This window comes from Magnolia sinica, chromosome 2 (genome assembly GCF_029962835.1).
Source record: "Magnolia sinica isolate HGM2019 chromosome 2, MsV1, whole genome shotgun sequence".
NCBI classification, from domain to species: Eukaryota; Viridiplantae; Streptophyta; class Magnoliopsida; order Magnoliales; family Magnoliaceae; genus Magnolia; species Magnolia sinica.
Genome location: NC_080574.1, coordinates 44,497,012 through 44,516,893, shown reverse-complemented (window position 1 = coordinate 44,516,893; position 19,882 = coordinate 44,497,012). Strand labels below are relative to the sequence as shown.

The 19,882-nt window shown below is 38.1% G+C and overlaps 1 protein-coding gene across 5 annotated transcripts in view; it reads left to right on the top strand.

Annotated features, from left to right (window-relative positions):
* Window positions 1-19,523, top strand: part of LOC131237062 (protein DETOXIFICATION 45, chloroplastic-like) — a 68,139-nt gene extending 48,616 nt beyond the window's left edge. For 3 of the 5 annotated variants that reach the window (XM_058234706.1, XM_058234708.1, XM_058234707.1), the window contains exons 9-15: window positions 11,130-11,293; window positions 13,214-13,285; window positions 13,623-13,739; window positions 13,825-13,920; window positions 14,030-14,151; window positions 17,290-17,344; window positions 19,226-19,523. In XM_058234706.1, the coding sequence (XP_058090689.1) occupies window positions 11,130-11,293; window positions 13,214-13,285; window positions 13,623-13,739; window positions 13,825-13,920; window positions 14,030-14,151; window positions 17,290-17,344; window positions 19,226-19,249 (650 nt within the window). In that variant the 3' untranslated portion in view covers window positions 19,250-19,523. Of the gene's footprint in view, window positions 1-11,129; window positions 11,294-13,213; window positions 13,286-13,622; window positions 13,740-13,824; window positions 13,921-14,029; window positions 14,152-17,289; window positions 17,345-17,419 lie in introns of all 5 variants that reach the window. The other 2 variants (XM_058234710.1, XM_058234709.1) reach the window with 2 other exon arrangements.
* Window positions 19,524-19,882: the final 359 nt, after the last annotated feature.

Below are 19,882 nucleotides of genomic sequence, written 5' to 3'. Positions count from 1 at the left end.
TGGATAGAGATACAATACAACATTTGAAATCTTTTTATGGTTTCCTCTGGAAACATGGTAGTGTTTTAATTTTAAAATCAACTCACCATTGCCACCATCACCATAGCCTTCTCCCATCAATTTCAAATTGTCTTTAAAGGGTAGAATGTCAAAAGTTTTATGATCAGCTGCCCACCAAACAGTACCCTTCCTCTTTTGCCCAGGCTCTGAAACCGGTCATGATGAAGGTCCAAATTAACCACTCTTAGCACGTCAACACCATTTCCATCTCGTACTAACCCCACACCAATATTGTGCTCCCACCCCAGAGGGTGAGTCCTCCAAAGATGGTCATGGAGTGGCAGTTGTCAGATATACCACCAAGCACAAAAGGTGCGTACACACGAAGGGTCATGCTTGAGTAACTGAATGCACAGAATAGCTGGGAGCCGATTGATACATATTTAGCACATACCAATTGCATGCAAATGCTGCCATGCCCCACACTACCCCTTAGTCAACTATTATACACTACCCACAGAGGGGAATTCACAAAAGGTTAATGTGTAGGTTATGAGTACCAACACACATGCATCACCATCAAAGCAAAAATGGGAAGAAGTACGTGCTCAAGTAGTTGACTACAGAAAATAATGAGGATCCCATCATTATGTATTAAACACCACTCGCATGGCAATGCAGTCACACCCAATGCCACACTGTTGCATAACTATTGTACCCTATTGGCAAGGAGAACATACAAACCATTAAGGTCTAATGCATGCGACATCCCCTGCTATCCACACACATATACCAAAAATGCATGCTTATGTACTACGATCAGACCAAAAATGAAAAGTGCATGCTTGAGTGGCTGCATAAAATAAAAGGGAGCCTACCGATACATTTCTACAAAGCAATGCTCACATACCAATGCAGTCACACCCCATGTTGCAGCTTTGAGGAACAATTAGGGGCTACTCACAAAAGGGAATTTGCAAATAGTCAAGATCTAAGATGATGTTTCCAATGAACCCACCATACATTTACCATTTTAAGGTTTGCTAAAATTGGGAGGGAAAGAAACAATAGCATACATCTTTGAAAAAAAGAAAGAAAAAAAGGGAAATAACCGGAAACCGAATTGCTTTATCTTTTGTACAAGTGGCTTTTCTTTTTTAACAGGAATGCTATAAAAAATAAAGTTTGTTTTATGTTACTTTTTATGAGTGTCAATAAAAATAGAGTTGTTGTATGTTCCAAAGTTGTTTTGATTCTCTTCTTTTAGGGCCTGTTTGGATTGGGTTTTACCATGGTAATGTAATGTAAAAACATAATGATTGTGAATTACAAGACTTGTTTCCTAAAAACATCTGCATTTAAACTCCATAACTCACGTTAGTTTTATCAATGTAATTATGCGTCTGCAACCCTGACTGCTTATTTCTGTCGATTGGATTGACAATAGAAACCACCTATCACTGTTTCAAAAATGATATCGTGGTCTGCAGTGCTAACGTACTAAGGATTACTTCTGCCGTCTGGATGATGCAATCAATACGTTGATTTACACTAACAATGATTACATGCCCAACAAACACATTCTGACCAGTTGCACAATTCACTCGTAGGCTTCTTCCAAGTAAAGAGGGATACACCCAAAAACTACATGGGGTCAGGCGGAGTACCAACTATTAACATTTGGGGACCTACACTGCAAAACAAATTCGCAATGTCCAACTATGTCTGTTTACGCACATCGAACCCAAGAGTGGACATCATTCTTCAGGATGATCTGTGAACTAGATCTGGGGAATATCTCAGCAGGGAGAACTTACATCCAACACTTACATCTTGAGAAGAACACACACTGAAATGAATTAGAACTGTCTTCAAATAGCTGCAGTGATTACCAAAAAATCTTACATTTTTAACATCATCATCATATCAGAACATGAAATGATTTGGTTACTGTTATTTTAAATTAGCAGTAAGTTTTAGTCAAAGGCAAAGAGGTATCAGGTTACCAAAAATCTCAAGATTTGGGGCCGATGACATTTTCTTCACAAAAGGTTCTGCAGAATTCATACCTAAAGAGTTTGCATCAACAGAACACTTGCTAACATGTGCAGAAAGAAATGTAACAAAGCTAATACCAGTGTTAGAAATATTGGTATCACATTACGTATCGCATCCTCGGGATACAGATACATATCGGTTCTCACACGGGATATATCGTTTGTATTGGGTAATTTATTTCACTTTTTGGGAAACATTGGGGAAATGGTTGAATTTTTCAATGAAACTTCAGGGATTGTTAAAAAAAGACCTTAATACACACTTTTAAATCATAACATCTCAAAAAAGGTGCACATAATAGGTTTCCTTTGTATAGGGTCCTAAGCTATGCATTGTCTAACTGAACTAATGCAACTATATTCAAATTGAATGCATACCATTTAGAGTGTATGTGATGATCATTTCATCAAACACTCTAAATACTTTGAAATTAGTCTCAATTGATAGTTGGTTGAAGGGAAATTTTGAAAAAAAATTAATATTTGAATAATTAGTTTATTAATTTTTAATTAAAAATGATTTTTATTTTCCAAAAATTGACAAGGGCTTAACAGATCAGTAAATCAGCCCTCATACATGCTTGATTTCATATTTGGTGTGCAACATTGCAAGCAATTTGGGAGAAATTGAGAAAATTTTGATTTTTCTCCATTTTTTCCCAAATCGGACCATCAATATTCAAATTTCAAAATTAGAGTATATGTGATGACCATTTAAATACTCCTAAATACTTTAAAATTAGTCTCAATTGATAGTTGGTTGAAGGATTTTTTTGAGAAAAACATGAAGAACCAATGGATATCGCAATCAAAGCTCCAACTCCATGATTTTTCATGCAAAACATGAAAAACCTTTGGATTTGTAACCATTTGGCACTGATTTAACATATTTAAACAAAAAAAAAGGGATCGAAAATTGAAAATGCTCCTTGGATTAAACATATGGGATATATTGGCACTACATGTGCGTTTCGTATCGCACAGGTGGGATACAAGATATATCGTGGGATATATCGGCCGATATCGTCGATATTTAAAACATTGGCTAATACAATCATGAAGGTCTTGCTACACCTTCAACTATTAACTATAAAGTACATAGACAAGACCAAAACAAAGACACCAACTAGAATGCCAATTAGAGCATACACATCTCTTGCATAGACCTCCGTGGGGGGTGGAAATGGACCCCTGAAACACTAGGAAGTTTGCTATGTAAAGTCTTGCACCATGACATGGTTGTGGGGTGAGGAGTTGTTGTGCATGCCATAAGTACTTAGACATGGATCCTTCTCATTGAGTTGATATATATATATATATATATATATATATATATATATTTGACATCTTTCTTTTCTTTACTGCCTATCTTCTTGATTACCACATGCAACACCTAAGAGGGGCAAAGCCATAGGCAATTGTTCGATTTTGACACTTTATTCTTGAAAGTGGGAGTAAAAATTCATTCAACTACACTTTTTTCCCCAAATTTAGACGATATTATTTCCATGTTTCTTTCTTGCTTAATTCGTGTAGCAAGTAAGAAAGAAGAGCTTGAAAATGAAAGGGCCAAAATTTTGGAAAAGGGTATCTGAATGATGGAAATCATTTGATGGTCATTTGGATTTCAATAGGTAGAATGGTAGTCATCATAATAAGTAAAAGTCAGTTAAGTCACACACACACAACCCATACCATATAGGCCCTTCAATGTATCATATTTTAAAATTAGTAAACAATCGAAAATCTTGAGGTTTATCATGTTAGTCATTTATTGAAATATTTCAACAACAGTACTTTCAGGTGGAGTTTTGTTGATAGAGTGCCTTTAATCCTCTGCAGTGTTGCTTGGTCAACCGAGACATTTTGGGGTTGATTGAGACACTCTGTGATGTTCCCAGTTGACTGAGATCTCTTCCTGTCAACTGAGAATCTTCGTGGTGATTCTGGTCGACCGAAGGTTAGGTGGGGTCGACCGAATGGGATGCACTAGTTTTAGAAAGTGCAGGTTTTGTTTATAATTTCTTACAAAAGTCTATAAAAGCCTTTGTAATATGGAATTAGGGTTAATCCAAGTATTGTAGTGAGAGCCTACGCGATTTCTAGGGTTTTACAAGGGGAGAAATCTTGGGCTTTCGAATCTATAAGTTGTCCATCTCTTATAACTTTCTAATTATAGTAGATCATTTTTCGCTTGATGTCGTGGTTTTTTCCTGCAAGGGTTTTTCCGCGTAAAATCTCTATGTTTCTCTGTGATTGCTTGATTTTCATTTCTCTATTCACGTGTTTGATTTGTTCTAAGGTTGCTTCCACCCCTAACATGTGGCGGCTATGTGCAATAAGTGTTATCAGAGCATAGGCTTTAAGTTGGGGTTTTATATTGAATCTGAGACATGGGTTCGAAGGGATCGAATGTGAAGTTCAAGATGGAGAAGTTTACAGGTAAAGAAACTTCGAATTATGGAGGTTGAAGATAAAAGCCCTCCTAAGTCAGTAAGGGGTGTGACAGGCACTCCTTGACAAAGCGAGACATCCTTAAACTATGAAGGAAGAGGATTGGGATGACCTAGATCAGAGGGCGATTAGCACAATTCAATTGTTCTTGGCCGATGATGTCCTTTATAATGTTATTTTTGAGATGACTACCGCAAGCTTATGGGCGAGGTTGGAGAGCCTCTACATGATGAAGTTCCTCTCCAATTGCCTAATTTGAAGAGACAGTTGTACATTTTGAAGATGACGGAAGGGTCGGATCTCTCTAAACACATTAGCGCCTTCAACAAACTTGTTTGCGAACTGACAAGTGTGAAGGTGAAGATCGATGAAGAAGGCAAAGTTCTAATGTTGTTGACGTCTCTTCTGGATTCCTACGAGAATCTGGTGGATACTTTACGAGAATCTGGTGGATACTTTGTGCCATGGTAGGCACACCTTAGACCTCGATACCATTATCTCTGCCTTTCAGTCGAAGCAGCTAAGAAGGAATAACGATGGGAAAGGTACTTTTGCGGGGGCACTGGTTGTAAGGGGAAGATCGTCTGAATGAGAGAAGGGTGAGTCGCGATCGAGGTCCAAGTTGAAGGGCAAATGGAAGTTAAAGTGCTGAATTGTGGCAGGATATGACATGAAGACAGACTGCACAAGTCCCCAAACCCAGAAAGATGAGAATTCAAATAATTCGCCAAAGGAGGCCAATTCAGCGGAATCAAGTGAAGGCATGAGTAGTTGTGGTATATTGTCTGTGTCTAAGGTTGGACACTTGTATAACAAGTGAATTTTGGACACGGAGGCATCGTATAACATGTGTCCTCATTAGAGTTAGTTCACCACGTACAAAGAGTACGATGGTGGCCTAGTTCTTATGAGCAAATGAAAATTCCTGTAAGATGATTGGAATTGGTTTGTAGCGCATTAGAATGTTTGATGGGTTGGAGCGTACTCTGATTGATGTGAGGCACGTTCTAGACCTAAAGAAGATTTTGATATCTCTGGAAGCTCTTGATACACTCAGGTGCAAGTTCTCCAGCTATGATGGTGCCCTGAAAGTTTTAAAGTGTGGTACTCACTGTAATAAAGGCACAGAGAAGCAGAAACCTTTATAGGATGATTGGGATTTGGGAGCACTGTATTGGGTGGAGCTGAAGCGTCTGTAGTGGAATCCACGTCAGAACATGTGTGGCACGCGCAACTAGGCCACATGAGCGAGTGCGATATGAAGGTACTACTCGATCGTGGTTTAGTTCATGCTTTAATTTTTTTTGATTTGGATGTATGTGAGCATTGCATATAAGGTAAACAATTAAGATTATTATTTAAAACCAAAAAACATATTAGTAAAGGATAGCTTGACGACGTGCATTCTAATGTGTGGGGGTTGTCAACTTTTGTTTCTAAAGGAGCATCGTCATTCTTCATAACATTCACTGACGACTTCTCTAGAAAGGAATGTGTTTATGTCATGAAAAATAAATCCGATGCGTTTGTCACTTTCAAGTCTTGAAAGGTTATGCTTGAAAAACAGTTAGTATGGAAATTAAAAGTTCTTTGGACCAATAACGACGGAGAGTTTACTTTAAAGGAATTTAATTTAATTTGTAAGAACGAGGGTATCATGAGGCATAACATAATTAGGGATACAGCAAAGTGGAATGGTGTGGCAGAGTGGATGAATAAGACTCCTTTGGAAAGAGCCCGAAGTATGTTGAGTAATGTTGGGTTAGGCAAGGAACTATGGGATGAGGCTGTTAACACGACTTGTTATTTAGTGAATCATTCCCCGTCTATGCCGATTGATTAAAAATTTTTGCAAGAGGTATAGAGTGGTCAGGAAGTCGACTGCTCGAGGCTACGGAATTTTGGTTGTGATGCTTTCTCATATACCGTCAGTTGAGAGAGATAAGTTAAACCAAATGGCTAAAAAAGTGTACCTTTGTCGACTATGGTAATGGAGTGAAATGGTATAGGCTGGTACGACCAGGTTTCATGGAAAATCATATTTAGCCGTAACGTCAAATTTGACTAGGGTTCTTTGTATTGGAAGGATGAGCACAAGAAAACCAAAAAATTGGTTGTTGATGTGAAAATAGACAGAGGTGAAACACTTGAAGAAGTTGAGTTGCCGGAAGAGGTAGAGGAAGAGGTGGTGGCACCACCTGTTAGGAGGAAACCACCGAGAAATCATAGAGTACTGTTGAGATACAGAGATGACTCTAATGTTGCATTTGCTCTCATTACGGATGAGGGGGATCCGTCTACCTTATAGGAAGCATTAGATGATGTAGTTGTTAAGAAGTGGATGGTGGAAATGCATGATGAGATGGATTCTCTGTACAAGAACAAAATGTGGGAACTGGTGGAGCTTCCCGTTGGAAGGAAAGCGAATGAATGCAAGTGGATTTTCTGGAAGAAATTGGATATGTACAAGGTGAGATTGGTTGCGAAGGGCTATGCTCAAAAAGAAGGTGTTGACTTCGGTGAGATATTCACAACTGTAATCAAGCTATCAGATTCGTATTGGCGTTGGTTGCCCAATACAAAATGAAACTTGAATAGTTGGATGTGAAGACAACTTTTATACATGGGGAATTAGAAGAGAATATTTACATGAAGCAACCTGAAGGGTACAAGGTGAAGGGAGCAAAGAATAATGTTTGCACCTTGAAAAGGTCGTTGTACGACCTGAAACAGTCGCCTAGGCAGCGGTAAAAAGTTTGATTCTTTAATGATGGGTGAGCGGTTTACCATAATCGAATTCGATCAGTATGTCTATTTCTGTCTATTTCAGATCATCGAGTGATGGAGAATTTATTATATTGGTATTATATACTGATGATATGCTTATTACCAGCCATATCATGTCTGAAATCACCATACTGAAGGCTTAGTTATCAAGGACATCTAAGATGAAAAATCTGCGGGCTGCAAAAAGGATTATCGGCATTAATGTACACAGGGGTAGGGACATGGAAAGGAGTAGGCTTTGGTTGTCTCAGGAGGAGTATCTTAAGAAACAGCTGGTCATGTTCGGACTTGATAATGCCAAATCGGTTAACACACCCCACGTTGCTCACTTTCGGATTTCTTTGGAACAGTGCCTTACTAACATGTCTCGTGTGCCCTACTTGAGCACGGTTGGTTGTCTTATATACGACCAGTGTTTGAAATATCGGTATCACGTTACATATCGCACCCTTAGGATATGGATACATATTGGTTATCGCATGGGATATATCGATTGTATCGCATAATGTATCGTTGTTGTTGGAAACATGGCGAAACATTGGAAATCGGTCGAATTTTTCAACGAAATTTCAGTGATTGTTAAAAAAGACATCAATACACATTTACAAATCAAAACATTATAAAAAACTTTTCTTTGTATGGGATCCTAATTTATGCGTTGTCTAACTGAATTGATGCAAGTATATTCAAAGTTTATTCATATAATTTATAAATGTAAGAAGACGTGTGGAAACACAAGCAATACATTCAAAAGCAAAAGAAGAATCACTAAATCAGGTTACATACATGTTTGATTTTATGTTTGGATATAAAGATTACAACTGATTTGCGAGAAATTGGGAAAATTTTAACTTTTTATTCAATTTTCCGCAACTCGGTCCTTCTCCTTCAAATCTCAAAATCAAAGCTCCCAATCCATGAATTTTCATACAAAACATGAAAAAACATGGATTTGTAATAATTCGACACTGATTTAACATGATTTACACAAAAAAAAGGATTGAAAATAAAAAAATGCTCACCGAATCGAACATGTGGGATATATCGCACTACTTGTGCGTTTTGTATCGCACAGGTGGGATACAAGAAATGTCGTGGGATATATCGGCCAATATTGTTGATATTTAAAACACTGTGTATAATATAGTATGTAATATTTCACAAGCAATGGGTGTTGTGAGCAGATACATGTCAAACCCCGACAAGCAATAATGGGAGGCAATGAAATAGTTACTTCGTTATATACGAGGTATGACTGAATATGTCTTGTCAGTTGGTAAATCCGAGGGGAAACCGGTAGGCTATGTGGACACCGATTATGCTGGTAACGTGGATAACAGAAGGTCGACTTCCAATTACTTATTTGTGTTAGCCGGTGGAGCAATTAGTTGGATGCGAAGCTTCAATATATGGTTACAATTTTCACAACCGAAGCTGAGTATATGGCGGTGACAGAAGTATTCAAGGAAGTGGTTTGGTTGAGAGGAATATGAATGAGTTGGGACTTCAGCAGGAAGTTGTGTCTGTGCATTGTGACAACAAAAGTGTGATCAATTTGGCAAAGAACTCGGTGTACAATGTCCGGACTAAATACATTGATGTGCGTCATAATTTTATCCGACAGATGCTAGAGGAAGGCGACGTTACTCTTGAGAAGATTCACACCAGTGAAAATCCGGCTAACATGCTTACAAAAGTGGTTATTGCAGAGAAGTTCAGGTTTTGCTAGACTTCTCGGGGCTTGGCAAAGATGGAATGAAGATGGAGTGTGCACACGAAACAATGGTGAAGCTATGTTGAAGATTAGAGATGAGGATAACAACTTGGAACAATGGAGCTGAAGGATTAAAGTCATGGTGGTGATTATTGATAGAGTGCCTTTAATCCTATGCAGAGTTGCTTGGTTGATCGAGACACACTGTGATGTTCCCAGCCAACCGAGAGTCTCTGTGGTGATTCCAATTGATCGAAGGTTAAGTGGGGTCGACCGAACGGGATGAGCTAGTTTTAGAAAGTGCGGGTTTTGTTTTTAATTCCATACGAAAGTCTATATAAGCCTTTGTAATACCAAATTAGGTTAATCCGAGTATTGTAGAGAGAGCCTACACGATTTCTAGGGTTTTGCAAGGGGAGAAAGCTTGGGCATTCGAATTTGTAAGTTGTCCATCTCTTGTAACTTTTTGATTATAGTGGATTGTTTGTCGCTTGGTGCTGTGGTTTTTTCCCGCAAGCATTTTTCCATGTAAAATCAGTGTTTCTCTGTGATTGCTCAATTTTTGTTTTTCTATTGATTTGTTCTGAGGTTGCTTCCACAACTTGTGTGTGGTAGCTGCGTGCAACAAGTTTATCTAAGACATGCATGGCATGTGGTTGGCTTGTCAAAGACATTAATCTGGCATATCCATCATACAGGGATTAAGGCATCTTATATAAATCAATCGAATTGGGCAGTACTCGGCCGTCAAATCGTTGTCCTTTCCTCTCTGAATGGGTCTTCTTTGTGACTACATCTCACTCATGTATTTGCAATCCATTAATAGAAAGGAATCTTTCCACCAATTGCTAAGTTTTTTTGGCTAAGGTTATTTCATAATGGGGCCATAAGATCAATGGACTGGATGAAGCCGGGAAAGGGTGAAACCATAACGTTAGGGAAGTTGATGCAGTGTGGGGAAACCTATAATACAGAGATTGTGTTATTGACCTTGCTGCTCTCCAGACATCTTACGGGAGGATGCACTTCACCAAAACTGTGCACCGGTCTGATTTGTCTCCAATGAGCTGCTTATGTTAATGGGAAGAAGAAACAGTCGATCGGCAGGTAGACGAGGGTTCTGCTGTAGAAGAACCCCTCGCAAAGGGGAGATGGATAGGGATGCTGCAGCAGAGGAGTTCGGATCTCTTTCTTAAATTGCGTGGAGGTGTATCCCGAGCGGTGAACCACAATAATACTGGTCAGTTGAACAGTCATCTCGGTTGCTGGCGAATGACTAGCAAATTGAAGAGATGGATTTGGTCCGAAAACACGGATCTAATATGACTCATTGTTAGAGGAAATTCGGTGCTGGAATCCATTAAAAAACAGTTTTTTTTTTTTTTTTTTGCAATCAACGGGAAATCACTATAATGGCACTTTTACTTGCTCTTTCTGACGTAATGCTCAATCCAAACAGGCCCTTAGATGTCTAAATGGTTGGATTTGATGGGATTCAGCTAGGAGAGAATCCTGGTGTGCCACCCAAAAAATCCATACATGTCAATCACTCGATCTAGACAGGTGATACATCTCCTACTTGGAAAGGTCAATTTAACATAGCTAGGCATAAAGTAACATGAACCCTTACATGACTTAATAATAGATCATAATTTGAAAGCCAGTTGACACTATGCAACAAACAATATTTCAAGTATCAGAAATTACATGAATAAGCTTGACACACAACACTAATGCTTTAATTGAACCTTCTATGCAATATTCCATAACAGTTCAATGTCCCATCCCTTCCTAAGCATATGGCATCAAGTCTTAGGAATGAGGATCCCTTATCCTTATCCAATCACCCAAGTGTAAGTACATTTTTAAAGGATTGAAGCATCATAGGTTTTCTATTTTTCAAGTTGGTTGTTCATGTTTGTAGCTTTCATGATCAGTTTGGGATCTCCTTCTAGCCAAACTCTCTTGTATGCCTCTCATTGACTGCTATAATGCTTTCCTTATACTTTTAATTTCCCTTTTTTCAACTTCATGAGAACTTTTGAGAAAACAGGATGCCTTTATCAAGAATTTATGCTCATACCTGCATTTTTTTGTAATGTGTGCTTCTTGTTTAGGTGGTTTGCTACTTGGCAGAACTCTAGCAGTGCAGATGACATTGTTTCTAGGCACATCAATGGCTGCTCCTCAAGGGCCAATAGCTATGGCAGGTCATCAGATATGCTTGCAAGTATGGTTGCCTGCTTCTCTCCTTTCGGATGCGTTAGGTGCGGCTGGCCAGGTATGTAGTTTTTTACTTTTGAATCTTGCTTTAAGTTTAATGTTTGAACCATGAATATGATATCTATTTTTATCCTTCTTTCTCGCTTCCTCTCCTTTCTGATTTTTTATTCTCAAAATGTGCGTCGCCATAAGGACACAAAATTTTCAAGCATGTGGATGCACTCATAATATGTTATTAATCTTCAATTCTCTTCTAAAACCAATGTTTGGCTTTCAGTCATTTGTTGATGCAGTTTCTTTACTTTTCCAAGTATCCAATGGAAACTATGAAAGCAACTTTCAAGTATTAAATGATATTATGATTCTACATTTTCCTTCATGACTGTATGTAGTTCTATTTTAGGATGTGGGGTAACTGAGGATTAGTTTTTCCTGTGGACTTATTGAGTCCAGGTGCACCATGATGTGAACAATGTCATAATGTGCTCAGTTCAGAGAGATGGGATCCATTATTTTTCTGTTCCATACTGTTGATATGATGGGTCTCAATGTAAGTGGAAATGCTCTAAAAATCTACCAGATTGGAAGAGTTCATCCCTTGGATCAGTGGATTAAAAATATATGATTAAGAAAAATACAACAATGTCCTAGAAAGAAAAAAAGAAGAAGGGAAAAAAAAAACACTTAAACTTAGATGGCTAGAATCTTTACATCTGCAAGATCTTAGGTCATTGCCATTCCACATTGGGGCCATCAGATCAGTGGTTTGGATTAATGAACCACGTGCCTATTGGTATGGGTTGGGGGCATGAGGATGCTATTAATTTCTTGATGCATCAAGACCCAACAAATCCTATTTTTTTCTTTTTCCTTTTCTTTTTTAATGCTGAATACTTTTATTGAATGGAAATTCAAAATTACAGTAGATATACAAAAAAAGAAAAAAAAAGAAAAAAATGATAGAAGATAAAAAAGAAAAGAAAAGAAAAGAAAGGTGAAGTTGCAAACTGTGATTTGATCACAAACCCATTTAACATAGTTCTCCCTCTCTGAGACCTTTCTCTATTTCTCCATCTTACAACCCTTACCAAGGTTAATTCCCAATGTCCAAATCATGATTCTCCTTACTCTATGAAACATCAACTCAACCCTTTCCACTCTATTGTTAAGAGTTCTGTCAGTGTGTTATTTCAATTGCAACTGCAGAGTTGGAAGGGAACTCTTGTAACGGGATGTCATTGTGTTATTTCCACAGCGGTATATTGTTAAAATGTCATATTTACTCGGCCAAATATTATGGTTCCTCTAAATGCAATGGGATGGGAACATTGCATCAGTCCCTCAGTATACCAAAATCTTGAACCACAGTGACATGCAGGTGCTACCATGTGGCGCTACTGTTTTGTTTATCTGCATGGAGAATGCAGGTCTATTATACTTCAATAAGGATGTCCAAATTCATCTTAAAATAATCAAGAAGCTGGAATTTGTGAACCCACTTAACTAATCCCGATAATCTGGACATGCCGAGACACTGCTCTTCTACATTAAGTGTAAGAGGGATGTATTCATTTCTTTAGAAAGAATGACCATATGAAAAAGTCAATCTTGGATTTATTTAGAGCTCTAACAGTGTTAAAGCCCAATGACCCTAAACATCATGGCTTTTACAACAATTTACTCAAGTAGTGTGCAGAGTGTTCTAAGAAAATAAAGGAAACCATTTTACTCTTTTATTTAATATGTGAATTCCAGGGTCGCCTTCTACATCATTATACTCTCTTTTGCATGTGAGTTACATCTCTCTCTCTCTCTCTCTCTCTCTCTCTCTCTCTCTCTCTCTCTCTCGCTATTTTGCTTTGCCTCTGACATTTGTTGGTGCTTATTGGCATATATTTGGGCACATGTTACTATGATTGTGCATATTTTCATTTATTTCTTGATCATGTCTTTAATGGATTGCGGTTTTTATTCTTAGGCTCTAATTGCAAGTTCTTTCTCAAAGAGCGACTACAAAAAAGTGAGAGAAATTACTTATTCCGTTCTAAAGGTGATTATTCTTCTATGCTTTTCATCTTATTTTTTAATAGCCTGCAACTCAATTAAGAACGTAATGACATTTACTCAAACAATAATCTTGAGTCGTCTTTCATGTGATTTCTGTTAGAGGATTGGATGCATATATATACAACTTACATACTAAGATATGTAGATAGGTAGTTTCATCTATCTGTTAACATCTGCTGAGGTTGTTGGATGATATGAGATGTATGTATGCAGTTGTGCATACATATCCTATCCTCTAATACTTTCAAGGGTCTGGATTCATTTTATTAAGGTTGTTCCAAAACTGCTCTGAACTTCCATGTTTCTCCTTTTTTACTCAGACAGGAGCATTTACTGGTGTTTTCTTAGCTATCATACTGGGTACATGGTACGGTTCTATTGCTGAATTATTCACTAAGGACGTTGAAGTGCTAGGAATTGTTAGGTCTGGGTTTCTGGTATGTATGCATGTTTAGCTTGAACTTGATTATTTAAGCCCTTGGTTGCATATTGCTTGATGGATTCCCTTGTTATATTTTGCAGTTTGTCTGTGCCACTCAACCCATCAATGCTCTAGCTTTTGTTTTTGATGGTCTCCATTATGGTGTTTCAGACTTCTCGTATGCGGCTTTTTCTTCGGTGAGCTTCAGCCTCAAGATATTAAATTTGCATAATTTTGAGATGTATTCGTTCATGATGTTTGCCTGTGTCTATAAAATCCTTTAATATTGCTATTTTGATTGAGCAGATGGTGGTTGGGGTTATGTCATCTGCATTTTTAGTATATGCTCCTTCTGTTTTTGGTCTTCCGGGAGTATGGTTTGGTTTGACTCTTTTCATGCTCTTGCGTATGGTAGCAGGGCTTGTTAGGTAAGATTATGCATATTTCTTTCATAGACTGGCAGTAGGTTCCATTGCTCGATATTATTTGTGTTCACCAATCTGATGCTGCACTAAACCACTATGTTACTCACTCGTCATTCTAATTCTTGAAATGAAATCATACGTTGAAATTCTATTCCACAAGTCATGATAACTGAAAATATGGCTAGTCAAGTTTTGTTGGCATTCCTAATTTTAACATTACAAACATGCATATTGCACTTTCTTTGATTAATTTAATTCACAGTTTCATATGATGGGCTAGAAAACTGGATTGAATCTACATAAATAGTGTGGAGAGATCTATAGTTATGCTTGTACCATATGTTCTTATTTTTTCTCTGTTTATGTAGCCATATGGAATACCATACTAGTCTCAATTGATTAATATCATGATTCTGTTAGTTAAAGAACTAACACAACTCTCTTATCCTATTCTCTTCTTGTTTTTTTCTCTAACCACATCCCAGTGTAATAATCTCACTATTACATCAACAACTAGTGGCCTAGTTTCGGGGCATCTCCTTTGGGAGATCTGGACTGTCTATGATATCCAGCACATCGAACTCTTCAAATACGTGAGGTCGTTCATCCAGGTTGAGGCATGGATCGTGACAAAATTGGATCTTAAATTGGTTATTCCTTTAGTGGGCCACATCTCCTTAACCGTTAATCAGTTTTGAACGAAATTTGGTCTGAGTGGGATTGTCGATGTGCTCTTCGAGATGGTCCGGTTGGATTGGATGTTACTTGTCCAGATTTAGCCGGATTTGATCATGGTTTTTATGGATCTGATTCATCTCATATTAGTTTGGGTTGAAAGTCACTTCCTAGCGCAATTAACACCCATAAAAATATATAATGGTGTGGAATGACTAGAGGACAGCTCGATCGAGGAGATCTGAACCAAAATTGTCCTAGGAGGTCTCATGGAGAGATTCGAGCTGCATGATTATTCCTTTTATGTTTGGACATGTTTATAATATTGTTTATTGCCCTTTATTGGTGATGTATTATCTATGATGATAGACTTTGATTTGACATCCACATGTGTAGGAGGTGTGGGGCCCACCCACTCTTAGTGGTTGGTGGTGCCACATGTCTAGTCAATTGTGACATGTATGGTTCTCACCGTGTGAGCATGCCTACACTTTCACTCATCTTCATTATTGAGGTTAGATTTCCCTTTGATCATGTGGCCACATGCTTGGCCAAGCAGCTCGAGTCAATGGGATAATAATATAATGTTGGACACTGCATGGGGTGGATGCTGAATTGTTTTATTTGTTAACATTTTATAGTTAGGATGGTGACAGTGCATTGGACCTTGATTGGACCAAATCATGTTTGTTATAGGTCTAATCAATCTAAGATTTTACAGGAAAGTGTTATTCCACGTGATATAAAAATTGGTGGAAAAGATCTGACCAAAGGTCATCCAATCTGTCCAAGAATGAATCTGGGCCATTGGATCTATTTAAGATGGATCTCGCTTATTTGAGATTGGATTGGGCTTAAAATTGGCACACAACACTATGGTGATGTGTTAATCACACCTATCGGTCCAGATTTTATAATAGAAGGCCAGATCAAGAGTTTTTTGTTAGATCAGCCCCTATTGTGCACATAGAAGCGTTCGCAGGGTCATCTTGATCCAAGTATAATAATCACAGGAATGTACTTTGAGTTCCACTCTAAGGCCTTACAAATGCTGGCAAGTGTCCTAGTTACATTCCTTGGATGTGAGGCTCAATGCATGAATTCAGACAAGACAAGACAATCAACAGGGCATTTGGTAGAGCAGTTGATTATGATACATGCTGTTCTGTGATATCTTGTGGTGGGTGTAGTATTAGCAAGACAGTCCTGGTACATGCCCACGATGAGGACAAGATTTATGGATAGAAAACACACTATGAGGCTTGTTATGTTCCCATTGGTCATTACTACATAGTGCAATGGGATTCATCAGTTGTGCTGGGGAAATGATATGACGGATTCTGCGTTTGTGTGCCTAAAATACAATCCCTGGCATGAGGGACACTTGTGAACCTAAGGTTTTGTGGTCATACAGAGAATAATGTCGAAACTAAATGCTATGCCTGAGATCATCACGTTGGAGAAATTGATTGGGAAAATTTTCATTAGTTTGTTCTAAAAGATTGATCTAGTACTCACCCTAGAGCGAGTGCTCTATGTTATTCATGAGCCCCCTCTTGTCCCTTAATAATGAGGAACCCTTGGCCATCTCCACCAAGTATGGCAAAGGGGAAAGAGATAACGAGGTGGCAAAAGTATACATATCAGCCTCGAGGTATTGATGTGCTCCACAATCAGATGCAGAATATGTTATACATGCCAGGGATATCCACTTTCGCCTGAAAGGGATGTTTGAAGCTCATGTCACTGTCCAAATCCAATCCCTTGAGAGAACTATACAATATGAAACTTTAGGAGGGTGCCTCTGTGAGTGAGCATGTCTTGAAGATATAGCTGATTGTAAAAAGAAAATTGAAAAAAAAAAAGTATAACATTTTTCTCAATGTCAGACAGTGGGGTTTCATTTAGAACAACATTTTGAAAAGCAATATTGGTGAAAAGAGGAAGAGAATTTCAGGTAATAAAAGGGCTTTAAATGAACATTTTCTTAATAAACAAAGAAGAATGTATGTAACATTCTTTATGTTAATGTGGGAATTGATAGATTTTGTAAAGATACAAAGAAGAAATATGATTCAATATCATAATATCATACATAAAGTCAAGTAGCTACCATCAGTATCCCACTTGCTACTTGGGCTGGTTAGTGTGCCACTACTAAAGGAGAGATTTGGGATCAAGTCCTGTCTTGCTAATGCTCCGCTTTAGGTCGTGCCTGAACAGAATATGATGTAAACAAGACAAAAGAAAAGCTGCTACTATCATAGTTCCCAAAAGGCGAACTTAAAAAACTGGGCTCCACGAGCATAGGTTGCCTTGCTTTAGATAATATCTGCTCAATCTGCTACTTGATTTAAAATGCTGAGATTGTCACAGTTGTTTCTTTGATTATACAGTTGTTATTGTCTTTATATATTGTGTTTCCGTCTATGTCCAATTTGAAGCCTTCTTGTTTTGTTTTTTCAGATTAGGAGTGAAAACGGGTCCATGGTGGTTTTTGCATAACGTGCCGGAAACTGAGGTTGGTGAATAAAACAATGCATCAGCTTGATGATCATTCATAACTCAGTAGCCAGTTGACTAGTGCTAATTGCAGATGACTTGTTGCATGTGAGTTCCCATGGATACACATGGCAAGCATGCACAAGATCTGGACCGCTCTTCTGGCTGGCCCACAATGTATCTGCCATGGCCCAAAAATCAGTCAGGTCAGATGATCCTAACCTCTCAATTTGAGGTGAAAAATGGCCGCGCCCCATTTATGGGCCTTCTTCCGGGCTCCTTATTGACTCAATGATGGATATCTTTTTATTGCTAAAGAAATTAATATCAATGCTAGGACTATCAAAGATTTTGACCTGGGCTGAGAGGGATCAAATTTGAATATGCCTGGCCTTACCATTTCAAAATCCGGCCCAGACTGACCGAGGTCCAGCTCAATGACTACCCTAATAAATTACAAGGAAAGTTCAATAAACCCCAACTACGAGGAATCTTAAGACATCTGCGGTCTATGAGCAGGATGGTGCTTTAAGTGCCTGTTTGCATTCTGGCAATCAAAGCGGATAGGATTGGCCCAGTCAATTTGTTTCCAGCAGTAGAAAAAAAAAATGAAACAATTGATATTCTGAAGTGTTACTACTTCAGGAGGGGATGTTTTGGGCAAACCAAATATCCAACTTTCTTTTTATTTGGGTCTTTAATTTATATACAAAATCCGAATTTGGGTTCACCCCAACCAAACAGTATAAATAGATAGGTGTGCGTCAATTATTTTAATAATATGAAGTATATATTTGATACAAATGGATAGTTGTTTAAATACAGAGTTTGGATCCGATAAAAAGGTTTGTATTATTGCATCTAAGTGCATCTAACTGTATTTAAATGAGTGCAAGTATGTTGAGATATAGTTCATGGGTGTGTGCATGTTCATATAAGTGCAATATACTTAGATGCAGTTAGATGCACTTAAACACACTTAGACTCACATTGTTCACATAAAAAGCTTCGTATTGGATCTGGGCACTTAAATTAATAAGTAAGAAAGTTCTTTAATATGATCATTGCTAGAGCTTTGCTAAACCCACATGCACGCACAAGGAATACCATCAACACTCCACATGTGCCTGTGTAGCCAACATATGCAGTGTCCAAGCTGCCCATTGGGTGGGTCTGACCATCTCAACATCTTTACCAAAATGTTGTTAGAAACATTTGGATGGGCGAGAAACCTTAGCTGAGTTTTTTCAGAAACTATCCCACCTGACACGTGGACTGGTCTGATACCTAGGCAAGAGCACAGACAGTGGTATCCGCCTAATGAATGGATTGGATCTTTTGCGAATGTGCCATGCTGGTAGATGTGTGGCTTGAACATGAGCTTCCTTCTACATGCGTTTGGGCTTAGCGAAGTTCTAGTCATCCAACTATCAAGGGCAAATTTGCTCTTTGATGTTCTGAGAATTTTCTATTATGAGTAGGAAAATAAATTCCTATTATAGGAAAAAAACCAGCATAGTACCTATGTTCCTATCATTTAAAGGGCTGGGCTCCAGTCCACAGTGCACTCTCAGAGTTGGTGCGCACCTATCTCGAATCATCCAAAGACAGTGGACAGAAATCCAAAATGGGATTTTCAAGCCACACTTTTTAACTAGTTGGGATTCGGCTTACAATCTTTGGGCAGTCGTAGATGGTGGGCACGCACTTTTGGTACATGGCCATATGCATACAATCTTTCATGGAAGGCATCACCAATAAAGTTACACTTGATCAATGTTAGAATTTGATTATTTTTTCCTCTTATAAATCTAAACTTAATAATGCTTTCTTTCCTTGTGTTGTTGCAATTCACTTCCAATCCTGCGCAACCGGTTGAACTGGCACAAGGTGGCTACAGTCGATTGAAGCTCCAGTTGGATGAGATTACAAGCTTAAACCTCAATCCCATGATTCTATCCCTGCGACGCAAGTATTTTACTTGTAATTTACCATTTTCCATGATTAAATGCTTTGATTTTGTTGTAACTGGGGAAGAAAAACTGCTTCCATTGTAGATTGTCATAAACTTTGCATTTGCAATTTTGTCAATGCAATAATATGATCATGTAATGATGGTTTAGTCACTTGTCTCTCAGTATCTTTGCGAAATATTCCTTGTAGTACTGATTTTATCATAAATAGGCAAGCTTGTACAATCATATTGTTATGGTTCTGCTTTCTCATCCAATATGAGTTTCATGACGGTCTTTGATTTTTCTTCAATATAAGTTTATATTGAAGAAATTCACAAAGAACAGTTTATATTCACAAAGAAATTCAGCGATGAAATGCTGTTCTTAATAATGGCAGAATCTCACAATGTTTTTCGAGCATCGATGGGAGGGCATTATAAATGCTAAAACCGAAACTGCTCTTCACTTTATCAAATGTAATGTAGATATATTAGCCAATCAGCATGACATACAATTCATTCTATCATTTATATTATGTGTGTATATGTCTATAGAGGTTTGCTCACATGCATTTGACATACTACAATAAAATACGTCGAGAC